Source organism: Rhinocladiella mackenziei (genome assembly GCF_000835555.1).
Source record: "Rhinocladiella mackenziei CBS 650.93 unplaced genomic scaffold supercont1.2, whole genome shotgun sequence".
NCBI classification, from domain to species: domain Eukaryota; kingdom Fungi; phylum Ascomycota; class Eurotiomycetes; order Chaetothyriales; family Herpotrichiellaceae; genus Rhinocladiella; species Rhinocladiella mackenziei.
In genome coordinates, this window is record NW_013550603.1 from 1,428,533 (window position 1) to 1,442,332 (window position 13,800).

The 13,800-nt window shown below is 50.5% G+C and overlaps 7 protein-coding genes across 7 annotated transcripts; 5 read left to right on the top strand and 2 right to left on the bottom strand.

Moving 5' to 3' along the window:
- Nucleotides 1–149: 149 nt before the first annotated feature.
- On the top strand, nucleotides 150–1,282 carry Z518_02321 (D-xylulose reductase A; the record flags this gene model as incomplete). The annotated part of the gene is made up of 2 exons (XM_013419349.1): nucleotides 150–173; nucleotides 233–1,282. The coding sequence occupies 2 exons, from the start codon at nucleotides 150–152 to the stop codon at nucleotides 1,280–1,282; spliced, it is 1,074 nt and encodes a 357-aa protein (XP_013274803.1).
- Nucleotides 1,283–1,525: 243 nt separating this feature from the next.
- Nucleotides 1,526–3,477, bottom strand: Z518_02322 (uncharacterized protein; the record flags this gene model as incomplete). The annotated part of the gene is made up of 9 exons (XM_013419350.1): nucleotides 1,526–1,632; nucleotides 1,688–1,921; nucleotides 1,995–2,269; nucleotides 2,330–2,335; nucleotides 2,409–2,664; nucleotides 2,786–2,858; nucleotides 2,919–3,193; nucleotides 3,310–3,348; nucleotides 3,402–3,477. The coding sequence occupies 9 exons, from the start codon at nucleotides 3,475–3,477 to the stop codon at nucleotides 1,526–1,528; spliced, it is 1,341 nt and encodes a 446-aa protein (XP_013274804.1).
- A 1,329-nt stretch (nucleotides 3,478–4,806) lies between these two features.
- On the bottom strand, nucleotides 4,807–6,680 carry Z518_02323 (uncharacterized protein; the record flags this gene model as incomplete). The annotated part of the gene is made up of 8 exons (XM_013419351.1): nucleotides 4,807–5,168; nucleotides 5,218–5,334; nucleotides 5,389–5,899; nucleotides 5,946–6,005; nucleotides 6,056–6,115; nucleotides 6,174–6,317; nucleotides 6,367–6,614; nucleotides 6,668–6,680. 8 exons carry the CDS (start codon nucleotides 6,678–6,680, stop codon nucleotides 4,807–4,809), a joined length of 1,515 nt encoding a protein of 504 aa, XP_013274805.1.
- Nucleotides 6,681–7,819: 1,139 nt separating this feature from the next.
- Nucleotides 7,820–8,929, top strand: Z518_02324 (uncharacterized protein; the record flags this gene model as incomplete). The annotated part of the gene is made up of 5 exons (XM_013419352.1): nucleotides 7,820–8,152; nucleotides 8,200–8,341; nucleotides 8,390–8,489; nucleotides 8,534–8,769; nucleotides 8,817–8,929. 5 exons carry the CDS (start codon nucleotides 7,820–7,822, stop codon nucleotides 8,927–8,929), a joined length of 924 nt encoding a protein of 307 aa, XP_013274806.1.
- A 459-nt stretch (nucleotides 8,930–9,388) lies between these two features.
- Nucleotides 9,389–9,703, top strand: Z518_02325 (uncharacterized protein; the record flags this gene model as incomplete). The annotated part of the gene is made up of 2 exons (XM_013419353.1): nucleotides 9,389–9,570; nucleotides 9,625–9,703. The coding sequence occupies 2 exons, from the start codon at nucleotides 9,389–9,391 to the stop codon at nucleotides 9,701–9,703; spliced, it is 261 nt and encodes an 86-aa protein (XP_013274807.1).
- A 745-nt stretch (nucleotides 9,704–10,448) lies between these two features.
- Z518_02326 (uncharacterized protein) lies at nucleotides 10,449–11,135 on the top strand (the record flags this gene model as incomplete). The annotated part of the gene is made up of 3 exons (XM_013419354.1): nucleotides 10,449–10,495; nucleotides 10,546–10,840; nucleotides 10,917–11,135. 3 exons carry the CDS (start codon nucleotides 10,449–10,451, stop codon nucleotides 11,133–11,135), a joined length of 561 nt encoding a protein of 186 aa, XP_013274808.1.
- Nucleotides 11,136–11,277: 142 nt separating this feature from the next.
- On the top strand, nucleotides 11,278–13,791 carry Z518_02327 (uncharacterized protein; the record flags this gene model as incomplete). The annotated part of the gene is made up of 5 exons (XM_013419355.1): nucleotides 11,278–11,725; nucleotides 11,784–12,360; nucleotides 12,416–13,237; nucleotides 13,293–13,472; nucleotides 13,530–13,791. 5 exons carry the CDS (start codon nucleotides 11,278–11,280, stop codon nucleotides 13,789–13,791), a joined length of 2,289 nt encoding a protein of 762 aa, XP_013274809.1.
- Between the last annotated feature and the right edge of the window lie 9 nt (nucleotides 13,792–13,800).

Genomic DNA, 13,800 nt, shown 5'->3' on the forward strand with positions numbered 1-13,800 from the left:
GCTGGTTACCTACCAGCACCCCCATTCATAGCTGACATCAACTCGAAAAAAGCAAGCTTGCACATATATTTCCTGTACGTCTTTGTTTACCCCTCATTTGCCATCCATCCTCCTGCGCGGCCTTCTCGTCCGTTGAGTTGACTCGAACCATGGCTGCCCAAACATCGACCAGGGTCTGTCGAAGTACTTTGTTGCGCGATATGCTCTGTACAAATATTGACACACTGCGTAGGAGAACAACTCATTCGTCCTGCGCGGGGTCAAGGATGTGTTCTTCGAAGACCGCCCGATCCCTCAGCTCGCGAGCCCGCACGATGTCCTCCTACAAGTCAACTACACCGGTATCTGCGGTTCGGACGTTCATTATTGGCAACATGGCCAGATAGGACATTTCGTGGTAAAGGACCCAATGGTCCTGGGTCATGAGTCCGCAGGGACGGTCGTTGATGTCGGCGCGAACGTAACCACGTTGAAAAAGGGAGATCGTGTCGCCATGGAGCCTGGCATTCCTTGCCGACGCTGCGTGCGGTGTAAAGAAGGTAAATACAATCTGTGCTCCGACATGGCATTCGCGGCCACGCCACCTTACGACGGCACCCTAGCCAAGTACTACGTCCTCCCTGAAGACTGCTGCTACCATCTGCCCGACAGCATGACGTTGGAAGAGGGTGCCTTAATGGAGCCACTGTCGGTGGCCGTGCATATAACTAAGCAATCGGGACTGAAGCCAGGAGACACCGCGGTGATTTTTGGGGCCGGCCCGGTCGGACTTCTGTGCGGCGCTGTAGCGAAGGCGTTGGGCGCAAAGAAAGTTGTCGCCGTGGACATCAACACCGAACGACTCGAGTTTGCCACAGCGTTTGCTGCTACATCGTCCTTTGTCCCGGCCAAGGTGTCCGCGGCTGAAAACGCGCAGAGATTAAAAGACGAAAATGAACTTCCAATGGGAGCCGACGTGGCCATCGACGCCAGTGGCGCGGAACCGAGTGTGCAGACGGCAATTCACGTCCTGCGCATGGGCGGTACTTATGTGCAGGGTGGTATGGGCCGAGACGAGATCACTTTCCCTATCATGGCAGCATGTACCAAGGAATTGACGGTGAAAGGGAGCTTCCGCTACGGACCTGGCGATTACCAGATGGCGGTGGATTTGGTCTCCGGTGGCCGAGTCGATGTGAAGCAGTTGATCAGTAGGAAAGTCGGCTTCGATGAGGCCGAGCAGGCGTTTGAAGATGTCAAGGCTGGAAAGGCTATTAAAGTTCTGATTGAGGGCCCGAAATAGTCTTCTTGCTGGTCGAGTTCCCTCATGCAATGTGCTGGGCCATGAGGGCCCCAAAAGGAGCTGCGACTTTCCTTCCTGAGATCTGTCGATAGTCGTGCCTGGCTCTACCGGCCTGCGCTGTAGAGCCTAATCAAGAACCCCTTGGTCCACCTCAGTAGCCCCTACACGAGCTATGTGCGGCTGACCATACTGTACGTACACATGTTGTCCTCGAATGGCATGGAACAACTTAGACCCTCGAAGCTACGTGCTATACTCTATGATTGGGCCCTGGTAATATCTGCGAGCATGTGCAAACCAGTTCAACAGCCCAAGAACCAGCAAAATGCCAAGTATAGCGCAGGTGTAGTCTGAAATGAACTGGTCAGCAGGGGCCAATTGCAGGTCACTTCCCCATTCACTTACTCATGCTCGAGCCCGTTGCGGGCAGGAAGGCAGGAAAGTTGAAAAAGATAATCGTGACAACACCGAAGCAGCAGACGATGATGTTGGCGGTATAGCCGATCGGCTTTGGGACTGCGAATGGGCGATTCGAAGGTAGATACTCCTCACTACGCCTACGATAGAGTAGCGGGGCAGTAGGTATGATGAACGTCATCATCTGTAGCACAACCGAGGAACCGATTAAGGCATCGAATGCTGTTGTAGGGTTGTCAGTTGACCAGCTTAGGATCAGAGACCTAGACACTATATGCCTGCAAGACGAGCGTACCTGTAGTGGAAGCCACGTAAATGCACCCGCAAATCGCCAGAAGGACCCAGCTACTCAATAGAGACCTAACGGGGATCTGGAGGCGAGGGTGGATCTGGGACAGATAATCAGATGCGAATAAGCCATTGTCTCGAGCGAAAGACCACGTCATGCGTGAGGTGGTCTCAATGACAGCATGGATGACGAATATTCCTAGGAAGAGACCGGCAACAGTCAGACCAAACGCCAGTGAGGTAGAATGGAGGCCTTCCATCTGCACCTCCACGGGAATAAATCTAGAGTGACCATCATCAGAACAGCACTCGCGACGTTTGAGAGAGACAGAGCTAACTTACACGGTGCTGTTAATGATGGCGTCAATGTCGGTGAGGGAATAACAAGGTGGCAATGGAAAATGGAAAGGCTGTTGTAAACCCTATCATGACAGGGCTTATAATGGCCTTCGGGACAGTTCGGGCTGCAGTGGTACACTCCTCGGCCATGTGCATGGAGGCATCGAGTCCTGCATACATGTAGCAGGATGTTGAGAGACCTGTAATGAAACAGATCGCGTCCGGCCAACCGGTATAGTTGATAAAAGTCGTCCACACGAAGGAGCTAGGTGCTTTAGGGACTGAGCGCACGAGCGTCAAAATAAAGGTCACGATGAACAGCACTATCGTGACGGTGACTGTAGGCAGCTAGGTTAGCATCAGTCACAATTCTTCCTCCACCAGCAGTTTGGCTCCTTCATTGGCAGCCTCGAAAAGGAGAATCACCATGGAGTCCGATGGCCCCTGGTGGAACCTTACAGCCGATATCATGAGTCCACAAAGCTCGTTTCAGAATAAAAAGGTTGAACAGAAGGCCCCAGACGGCGATCGCCTAGTAGATGAGGAAGACGTGCCAATTCTGGAGAACGAATGTGCTGTCGTAGATAATGACCAGTGTCATGATTTGCTGGGCGATTATGATGCCAACCGATGCCCCGATAGCTATCCAAGCAAAGATAGACAACAGTCCGCATGCATAGGACATGCCTCTGCGAACTTTTTCCGGAGCGAGAACAGACACGAAATGATATTGACCGCCTGCTGTGGGGTACACGGACGCAAGCTCGGCCATGGTAAGAGCAATGCAACCAAATACAATGCTGCTGATCAGGATGCCATAGATGAGCGTCACAGGTCCACCTTGCAGCAAAGCAACTTGTATGCTGTCTGACACCCCCGCCCAGCTATTGCAGATGACGAACGAGAAAGCGATGATGCTAATGGTTGAGAAGTGTTTTTGGTAGACCAAACTCCTAGGTTACTGAGGTGGAGTGTTCCATTACCGACAGTGACCGAAGCCAAGTCAGACGTGTCTATAGGGCCTTACGATGCAGCGTTAGTCATTGTTCCATCTCGTTGGAGAAGTAATGCTTACCGTACGTCTCTGGACTGGCAGAGTCTTTGTTGTCCGTGACGATGGATTGAAATGCTTCATTTGTGCTCAGAGTCATGGCGGTGGTTTGAGCAAGAGACACTGTCGCGAACGGGGTCTGAATGAGACACCACCAGGATTATTATAAACTGCCGCTGTCTCACGACCCAGCATGCACCAGGAAAGTTGACCTCCTTGTGAGACAAGTGAACATTGGCAGACCATCTTTCAATCTTGGATTTCATGGCTGATGAGCATGGCGAAGTGCCGCCACGATCTGCATGGGACCATAGTGAAATGGTTGCATTGCGTCCGATTGGGAGCATATAGATCGAGGCGCTTAGATACTGGTTCCCTTGCGAGCACCAGCCCATTTTCAGTCGGGCAGAGCACTTTCAAGACCAGAAGTGGGAAAGTAGGCCAGATAGATAGGCATCGCAGATCTCTACGTTTTGGTACCATCCGAACATTGAATTGATGGCCTCGGTCAACTCGGCACTGATGTGATTTATCTGTGCACAGTACCGAACTGTCCTTCGCTTTTGCTCGCGCGTCATGTGACTAGGCTCAACGTTGATTCTGATTGGCTTCAGCCAATCTCAACATCCTCCTAAGCATTTGCGGTACGAAGGTCGCTACTTCGTCTTCAACAGCAACACTTTATCTCTGTAAGTCGTGCGTGCTAAGCGTTGTTTGGCGTGGCTCCGCGATACAAGGTACATCACATTTTTCCGAGGCCCGCCATAAATGAAGTTCTTGCATAAAGTCAAAGTCAGGTCGATTCCTTCGCTGGTTCGCTGGGCAGTCGGTACGTTTTGGGGGCAATATCAAGATGTCATGCTGCTCTGGCAGATACGTTAATCTTCCTTCCTGGCCTTATTACTTGGTCTGCACCTCCTCTCTGTCTCTAGGTGGTCATCCTATGTGTTCTGCTGACGAACCTTCGTGAAGTATCAATCAGCCTCATATGACAGCCTTGCCGCCTAGATCAAGAATAGCTTTTGACAAGAGTCACGACGGATGGATCTCATACAGACGGACCTCTATAGACCAGGAGATACTAATTGGTATTCAACTCCGATGCCCACATTCCCACTATAGTTGCCAACGTGACCTTCTCGGTCGTTTCCATAAGAATGCAATCAGGGCGAGGAGAACGAGAAATAAAATTCGAATGCCGGTACCGTTTCCTTCAGCGGACAGGCCGCTAAGTGAACACCATGTTAGTTTGATTCCATCCCGCCTCCAACTTATCAAAGGCGCCCCACCGGGCAAGGCAAGAAGCATGTAGATCGGGATGGGCAACAATGCTATAGAGAGGGACCAAGATCATCCGGACTAATAGGTCTTCATTATTGTACGTTCGTGTAGAACGACCAGCAGAGGTATGAACAGGGAAAAGAGAGGCTTACTTCTCGATCAGGATGGGCGGTGGACGAACACCTTCTGGAAACGTCGCCTGCCATGCCGCCATAACGTGCAGCATCTTCGCCTCTTCGTTCTCCGGCGCCAGCATATGGAGCGAGAAGCCTCGGCCGTTGAAGTCTGCAAATCCCAATGGCAGACTCGCCACCGGGAAGCCTGAAGCCGTCCCAACACTTCCTGTGCGAGAGTCGCAGGGCCCCAGAACGACATCGATGTCGTATTCCTTGAGCAGACTCTTCATGGTGCCCGAAGCGAAGTCTCGGAGGGCTTTGAAATTTCTGTCAAAGACTTCTTTGGTGGTAGAGTCATCTCTTGCGGTCTCTAAAAACCACTGATTATCATTGCCTGAAGATATCAGCGACCTTTCAAGATAGAATGGAGGCGGGGAGCTTACGGGCGGTAAATTCTTCACTTGCGTGGTCGTTGTTGAACTCAACTAGCTCTGCGATAGATTGCGGGGCACCTTCGAAACCTGCTAGAAAATGGTTGAAACAATTGCGGAACGCGTAGGCTAGCACAGATAGTCAGTTTCTGACGAGGGTCCAAGTCTTTGACCACTGCGTACGGTTCATATCCTCCATCTGCTCAAAGTCTGGCATGGCTTGGACAATGTCATCCCAGGATGGCACAGGGACAGACTGAACGACTCTGCCGCCCATGGAGCGAATCTTCTCAGCAGCCGCATACATGGCGTTGTCGGTTTGCTGCCAGAAGGTCTCAACGGTCTCCATTGCCGTGGGGTATGAGCGCCACTTGGTTGGGTCCGAGAAGCCAATCTTGAGGCCGCTCCAGGATGTATTCAGAGGGAGATACTTTTCCGGGTGATGGCCCTGCAGTATGGCGACCAGGTGGGCTTGGTCAATAGCATTCCTTGAGAACCCACCAAGGCAGTCCAACTGGGGGAATGCTGGCTGGACACCTGTGTTGTCGACTGTCCCTGGCGTGATCTTCAGGGTATAGAGTCCGGCGCGGGCAGCAGGCATGATGAGCGAACCATCTGATTCAGTTCCAAGTGACAACGGTGCAAAACCAGCTGCTACTCCAGCCGCACTACCGGATGATGAGCCGGCTGGTGTCTGTAAACTGATCAGGAGATGAAACAACAAAAGTATTGCGGCCTACCGTTTGGCCCAGCCATGGTGAGTCTGGAACAACTCCTCCTTTGACATATGGAGTCTGGGTCTGGAAGTCACTGTTGGCTAAGTTCGACGAAGAGTCTCAGTACGCCTTACCTGACCGCCAACAGCTGACCATCCGGCCATCAATGCGGCTCCCTTCTGACTACCAAGTTCCTAGCTAGGTATTTAGCGCTTGACGTGTTGGTTGGATCGACCCAGCATGCTTGCTTACCGATAAATTGGCTTTTCCAATGACAATCATACCGGTTGCGAGCAGTGCGTCCACGATCTTCGCATTTGACTTAGCTTTTGCCTTCGCCAGCGCAAAACTGCCACAAGTTGTCGGCATACCCAAGTCTGGGGTACAGTAAACATCCTGTTTCTGTCAATCGGGCAACCAAAATGGAGGTGGTAGAACGAGCTACTTTGAGAAGGATAGGAATTCCGTGAAGAGGACTCCGAATTAGTCCACGCGCCCGCTCTTCATCTAACTTTTGAGCGCGGGCCAGCACGTCGTCTCGCGGAGGTGTTGAGATGACAGCATTAAGCTTCAGTCCCGCATGGTTGTGCTTTTCAATCTGATCAAGATATCTGCTTATGATTTCGACGCTGGTGACCACACCTCGACTAAAGAGTCCTTGTAAATCGGCAGCGCTGAGAGTCAACAAGTCAACTGCAAATAAATTAGTCCCCTTTGTCATTAGCGGCGAATCGCCAACGAGGTACTCTTAGCCGCCATTTCTCGCTCTTATGTTTCGATGCCCGTTGTCTCCGCCGGCAGAGAAGAGGTAGAGAGTTGGGGAGCTTGACAAAGTCTACGACCAGCCGCGGGAATGTTGCACGCCAACGTCGTGATCGTGACTCGACTTGCGCTGCCACCTGCCAAGACAGCAGAGTCTGCCTAGGTTAGAGACTGCCAACGTGCGCATCACCACACCACATCTGCAGGTCACAACATTTTCTTCCAGTAGGACAAAAGTGATGGATGGGCGCGCACAACTGCAGTTTGACCGGTGAGCGCGAATTTGGGCATTATTGCGCGGGTCTTGCTGCCCCTCGTCCGCAGCCCCGTTGGTTCCTGTCATGGCTGGATCCATGTCAACCAATCAATCCGAAATGCTGTGCTCTAATCCCCCTGTCCTCCTAATTAATTATTGGCCAGAGGCGAATGTATCCCTTCCCTGGCTTTGCTTCTGAGCGGCATGTATGAGCGAAGGAGCATCGAGGACTTCTCCGTCCCAAGCAAGTTCTAACTTTCCGCGTCGATGAGGCTGAGGTCGGAAACTGCAAAGTACCAAAGTACAAAGAATAACCCGCTAGTCCACAATGACAACAGCTGAATGGTCACATGGCGTCTCCTCATGGCCTCTGCCGGTCCCGCACGCCTCGCTCAGAGTTTAGCCCAAAGGCTAGCATTATCGCCGAATCACGCGCTGAATCTGAAGCAGCCAAGGTGACCAAGTCTCACCCCTAGACGCTCAGGGTTTTCGCCTAGGTACTAGATCTCTACAACTCCTTTGACCCGTCATCCCTGCGCGGGAGTCCTCTCAACAGTCTTGCAGCCCTTTAGATACGAGCGATCGAGGCGCGGTGTCTGCTTTCCGCGGGTCTTCAGAACAGAACAATGATATTTCCCCACTGACTATTCTTGGAGATACTTCCCGCAGCCCGGCTTTCCCGCAGCAGACCCATACGCTGCAGCGCCACTTCCCATTTCTTGGAACCGAACTTGACAAGAGACCGGCATTCAGAGCAAGGTCGCAGCATGTCGCAACCGAGCTGGTCATCCTCCCTGGCTGAAGACTCAAATTTAGCCTGTTCGTGCTTTAGTCCTTCGGACTTTTCTAATCGTCTACGGTCTTTTGCCGTCGAGGCAAAATGGAACCCATCGAGACTCACATCGAGTATATTGTCGATGACCCTAGATTTCTCAAGGAACGGCCTTTTGCTGTCAATATATCTCCCGCCTCAAAGATTGACGGGACCCTGCACACGGTGAATTGGGTGCCGCAACGCACCGTCATCCACGATATTCGGCTGTTAAAGGGTGTGACCCTGGATCAGTACGGCTTTCAGAACTTCCAATATGTCTTTACTCCCCTTCCCAAGGAGCAACTTACGCACTCGGACGTTGTACGCTATCAAATAGAGACGGAGCAGTTTCTGAAGCAGGCTCTGAATGTCGAGAGAGTCATATGCTTCGATTGTCGGGTGATTGGCCTGACGCTTCTTTCGGAGTGCTGTACTGACTTGAACAGTTCAGGAAAAATGGCCCCCCTATCAACGTTGGAGAGGTTATTGATGTCAACAATCCACTGCACTTTGACCTTCCACCTCGTGGTGCTCATAGTAAGTCATGTCGCCTGGTACTACAATCTCATATTGAAAAGATCACAGATGGTATGCGCGCTGATCGACAACATGCCTCGACAGCCTAACGTGATTCAGATATAACATTTGAGGGCGGACCCTTTTTGATCAAGAAAATCATCAACACCATAGGCGAGCCGCAGTTGCTGCACCGCAAGTATCGATATCGTATTGTGAAGTGAGCAATCTCCTCTCTGTGAATGCTTTTTCTGATTTGGTAAGTACCTGGAGACCGCTCGTCGAGCGTCTAGATGACAATCCTCTCGCGTTCTGCGACTTCCGGACCGTCGATAAAGATGATTTACTTGCATCCGACCAAATTTATGCTCAGCTCCGCACGGAGTTGTACTACTTGAAGTACAACAAGAACCAGAAATGGTACTGGCTATCACACCAGACACCAGAAGAAGTAATGGTGATGGTCATGTATGACACGAAGGCAGGCTCCGGGGCAAGATGTAAGTTGAGCCAACGACATCAGTTCCTCCCCGCTCATTTTTGACAGTCTGCCCCCACGTGTCGTTTGAAAACCCCCAGGCAGATAGCCAGGCCCCGCCGAGAGAGAGTGTTGAGACCAGAAGCATTGTCTTATCTCTGAATTCCGCAGATGACTGTTGACCGAGGCCTTTTTTTTTTTCCCCGTAGTTTCCCATGCAAGTTTGAGCTATCTCCGATTCGCTGCCTCCATTTTCGCAATGCACAATCAGGCCAGCTGGACTCCTTGCATGGGCTGCTGCAACAAGAAGAGCTGTGAATGCATATCCATACACTATTGGTTCGAGTTGCGGGATTTGGCGTACTATTTAGTACATTTGTGGCGTGATTAAGGTTAGCGTCCGTCAAGTTCATGTCCCATCCTCATCGCTGCAGTCCGTCACCTCGAGTTGCGAATTGATCCCCCTCTTTTGCAGGGTACAGTGAAAAAAGGCAGAGCATCCCCCTCCGAAACTACTCAACACCGTCTTGGTCTCATCAACCCCCCTACCGTTTTTCTTTGAAAAAGGCGTCCTCGAGTTGGAGATTTGGTTGTCACAAAACAGTGCTCCCTTTTTGGATCCTCATTTATCAAATCCTACTATGTCTCCTCCTACTCAATCAGAAATTCAGCCTGATGATCAACATTTCGGAGAAAACTCTTCCGACTCCGAGGACCCCTTCGACTCCGTCGATAGAACGGGCTTTCCAGACGACAGAGACAAAATCAGACCATGGAAGGACCTGAATCTTGAACTAGGTGATGAGTGGGAGCCAGCGAGGTGGTAAGCGTTTAGCCATCTCTGTCCTTTACATGCCTATCTAACACATGGTTGCAGGAATGTTCCCGGAAGAATCTATAAGAAGATTTTAGTAGAAGTGGCAGGATACTTTTCGCTCATGTCTGGTGCCACCTAAGCTGTCTGACGTGCGGGACCCGTAGATCGATAGCGGAAACAAGAAAGCAATGATATCACATCTTTTCGTGGCCTCGTGGGAAGGGGATTTGAACATGCATGAGATGCAACTGCTGAGTTGTCTCTGCGGAAGTCTCTTAGCTGTAAGATGTGCTTGAATGCATTGGACTTGGGTCAAGAGGGCATTGTTATCCAATTTCCCAATGCAATACCTTCTAATCGTCTTCTTCTGATTCCCAATTTGATGTATCTCCAAACATAAGACCCGAATTGGGATTTTCTCTAAAGAAGAAATAAAGATTTGCAGTTTCCAAAAGTCGCAACTCGACGAAGTCCTCAGTTAGGCCGGCGAGCGAAATCTGCCTCGGGATAGCCACACTCATATGCCCTGTCGGATGCGTGCGCGATATTCACCCTGTAATTCGACACTCCCCGCAATCGTGTGGCAGGTACCCCCTGGGTACGCAGCTCAAACGCCACCTTGATGATCGTCACATGGCTGCCCAAAAGATATCACTAACATGCAAGCCATAACCGGTGAGAGATACCTGGCTCAGCAGGTTTGCTGCGTTCGCCTTTTTCTCGTCTTCCAGCTTGCCCTGTGTCGGTATCGGTCTGGGACGTCTCCATGAACTTCCTTTATAGTCGATGGTTTTTTTTTTTTTTTTTTGGCGATCAGTCAGGAGCTCATCAGTCTCAAGCGCTTAACAGTTGTTACTCGACTTAGCTTCGGAAGAGCCTTTGACATGGCCTCTCCACGGCCAGCAACACCAATTTCTGGGTCTGCCGAAGAGTAAGTGAGTTACTTTCCCACAAGCCTGGGAGATTCTAATAAGATACAAGCCCGGAAGCCGTCGCACTTGAAGAACAGTGGAATGAGGCCATCCACGAGTGCGAGAAAAAGTTGCAAGACCCTGAGCTCGAGGTCATTAGACAATTTCAAGGGCCTCAGCAGATAGACGAGGACTTGAGAAAGAGGCTGCAAGATTCTGCACAGGGGAGACTCCGAGGTATGCTGTCTCAGATCAGCCCTTTCTTTGATATCCTGCAGAAGGTGCTGCACCTCTTCACGGCTGCATTGCCCGCCCGATCCATTCCTCTCGCTCTGGTATCAGGAGGAGCCTATCTCGCAGTACAGGTCAGTAATTGCCAGTGCACCAGCGCTAAACGTAGATGCTCTCTTGAAAGGTCGACCTAACAATCGATGGGCATAGTATTGTGCAGAATTTGAATCTGCTGCCCGCAGAATAATCGATATCCTTGACAAGTACAAAGAGCAGCTGGAGCTGTTTCAGAAGTATACCGAACCCCTCAAGCAAGAGAATTACAGGCAGGGGCTTGTTCAGATGTTCAAAGCCATGATAGAATTTTGGGTTGCGACCGTGCGGTTCCTGTCCAAAAAGTCCAGAGGCATGTTTTTCAGGTATCCCTGAACGTACCTAAATAATAACTGTTTCCTCAGGCAAGGGAGGTGACGAAATTGTCAAAGAAAGTTGGTATCAGGTAAATCAAAACTTCTTGAAAGCATTAGGACAGATAGAAGAAGCGGTCAAGCGTGTGCAACGACTTCAAGAGATGGAGGTAGGGAGGAACACCCAGCGAGACCTCGGCAGACCTGCACAAGCCCAAATTGAGCTTCTCGAGCAGATGCCAGGGGTCGACCTCTCAGCCGCCGGCTTTCCTTGCCATGAGATTCCTGCATCGGATGAAAACTTCTTGGGGCGCTCAGAAGATCTGGAGCGAATCGATGCGGCTTTGAACAGGAAGCAGGCTTCCAAGCTTTGTATTGTTGTCATCTCAGGGTTTGGCGGCGCAGGGAAAAGCGCCTTAGCTCTGAAGGCCGCCCACAAATACAAAGAAGCAAGAAAATATGATGCGATATTCTGGCTCAATGCCGAGGATCCTGACGTGCTGCGAGAATCTTACAACAAGATGGCCTGTCGTCTTCTACTTCAGGGAGCCAACGGGAAATCGGACAAAGATGTCAATTACATGTTGGTGAAGAACTGGTTAGACAAAACCAGTAAGTGTGTCTTTCCCATCCAGCTACTAGCTTTGAAAGTCATCTAAAGGGACAAAAGGCAGGAAGTGGCTCCTGATCTATGACAATGTCGACGATGAGAAGATATTGCGCAACTATCTCCCTCCAGACGCGGGAACAATGATCATCACCACTCGCTATCAATCAGTGTCATTTGCAGTCAATGATCCAAACATTACTCGGCTCCAACTTGAGAAATTCAACCCGGAAGACAGCCTACGTTTATTTAATCATTTGAGAGTAATTCGAGACCCTACAGCGGATATCAACGGCGAGATCGCGGAGACAAAAGAGCTTTTGGAAGAAGTTGACGGCCTGGCACTAGGGATCAAACAGATGGCATGTTACATTGCGAAGAAGCGTCTTACGATTCCGCTGTTCCGAGAGAAATACACCAAAATGGCCAAGTCCATTATTAACAGCAAAGCAGAAGGGGTTCACCATGCACTAGGCACCCTTTGGAGGGTTCAGTTCCTCGACATTCAGGATACATCTGCCAGCAAATTACTAGGGCTTCTCTCCCTCTGTGCTCCGAATGATATACCGCGCGAGTTGTTCGAAGTTGGCGAAGCATTGGAGACAGCCAACCTTGCAGCATTTTGTGATGACGAGGAGGTGTAAGTAAATCCCATTCCGTGAGGCAAAATATTGTTCCTGACACAAACTGGCTAGAGTTGAGAATGCAATTGATGAGCTTGTGGACAAAGCCTTGATTGAGATGCAGATGCCGCAGCCGCCACAACAATTGGCAATACATCGTCTCACTCAGCAAGCTTTTCTATACGACGAACACGGATTGTCTGACCCTCCAAATCTTCAGGCCACCTTTGATGGACTGGTTAGCCTCCTCGACCGGAAGTTCCCTCGGTATGGTCGAGAAAAGTCATTGACGGACGTCTGGGATATATGCGCGTCATACCTGCCCCACGTCTCGGCTCTCGCTCGCACATTTGACACCTTTCAAAAGTCCAAGACCCCAATCAAATCTAGTGAACTCTTCGCCGAATTATTGAAAAATGCAACGTGGTACCTACAAGAGATCGGAGAGATCCAACGGTCACAGGACCTTCTCCGAATTGCTTTCGACGCCTGTGAAGACAAGCGTTCTCTTATATATGCATACCTGTGCAATACGAAGGTTGTACTTGCAATGGAACTCAACGACATGGCCGAGGGACAAAAGTATTCAGCGGAAGCAATTTCGATTAGGGAGGAGAAATTGGCGCCGGACGATCTCGACCTGGCCATCAGTTATGGCAATTCAGCCAACATACTCCTGAATGAGGGACGATATGATGAAGCCCTGGCCAATCACGCGCTCTCTGACAAGATATGGGCAGACAACAATCTGAAGGACGAAGAGTACCAGGGTCTCGCTCATCTGAACATTGGGCGGGTATACTCTATGAAGGGTAAAGTCGATGATGCAGTGAGGTATTTTGAAACCGCAGAGAGGGTCCTCAATCGATTCTCCAATGACATGTTCCTGATCGGGTAAGGCATGCCGAATCGACTGCGACGCAAGGATTCAAGTTAACAAGTGCAATAGGGTACATTACACCTGGGCAACCTTGCTGATGAATCAGGGTGATAAGCTGGGAGCACTGGGCAAATTCCAGATTGCCCGTACGTTGGCCGAAAAGTCGACACCCCATCATCTTAGTGTGTCTGCTATTCACTACAAAATTGCTGTTCTGGAGCTGCAGATGGGACTTCTCACTGAAGCAAAGTAAGTTCCTGGTGAGGATTGAAAGTCAAGATGGCTCCGCTAACCTGCGTGCGTTAGGGCAAATCTCAAGAGTGCAATGGCACTTGCTCAATACCACAAGAGAGAAGCGTTCATCGCCCGTATCGGAAGACAACAGGCCATTGCAATCGAAAAGGACCCCAATTCGACCGAAGATGAGATCGAGACTGCCAGAGAATTGAGGCGAGTGTCTGAGGAGACCAAGAGATGGCTTTGGAAAGACATTGGGAGGCACATCAGTGTCCGTCCAGAAACGGAGGACGAAGAGTACAGTTGGTTGGTAGCGGCATGGTACCGTTAACTACTACTT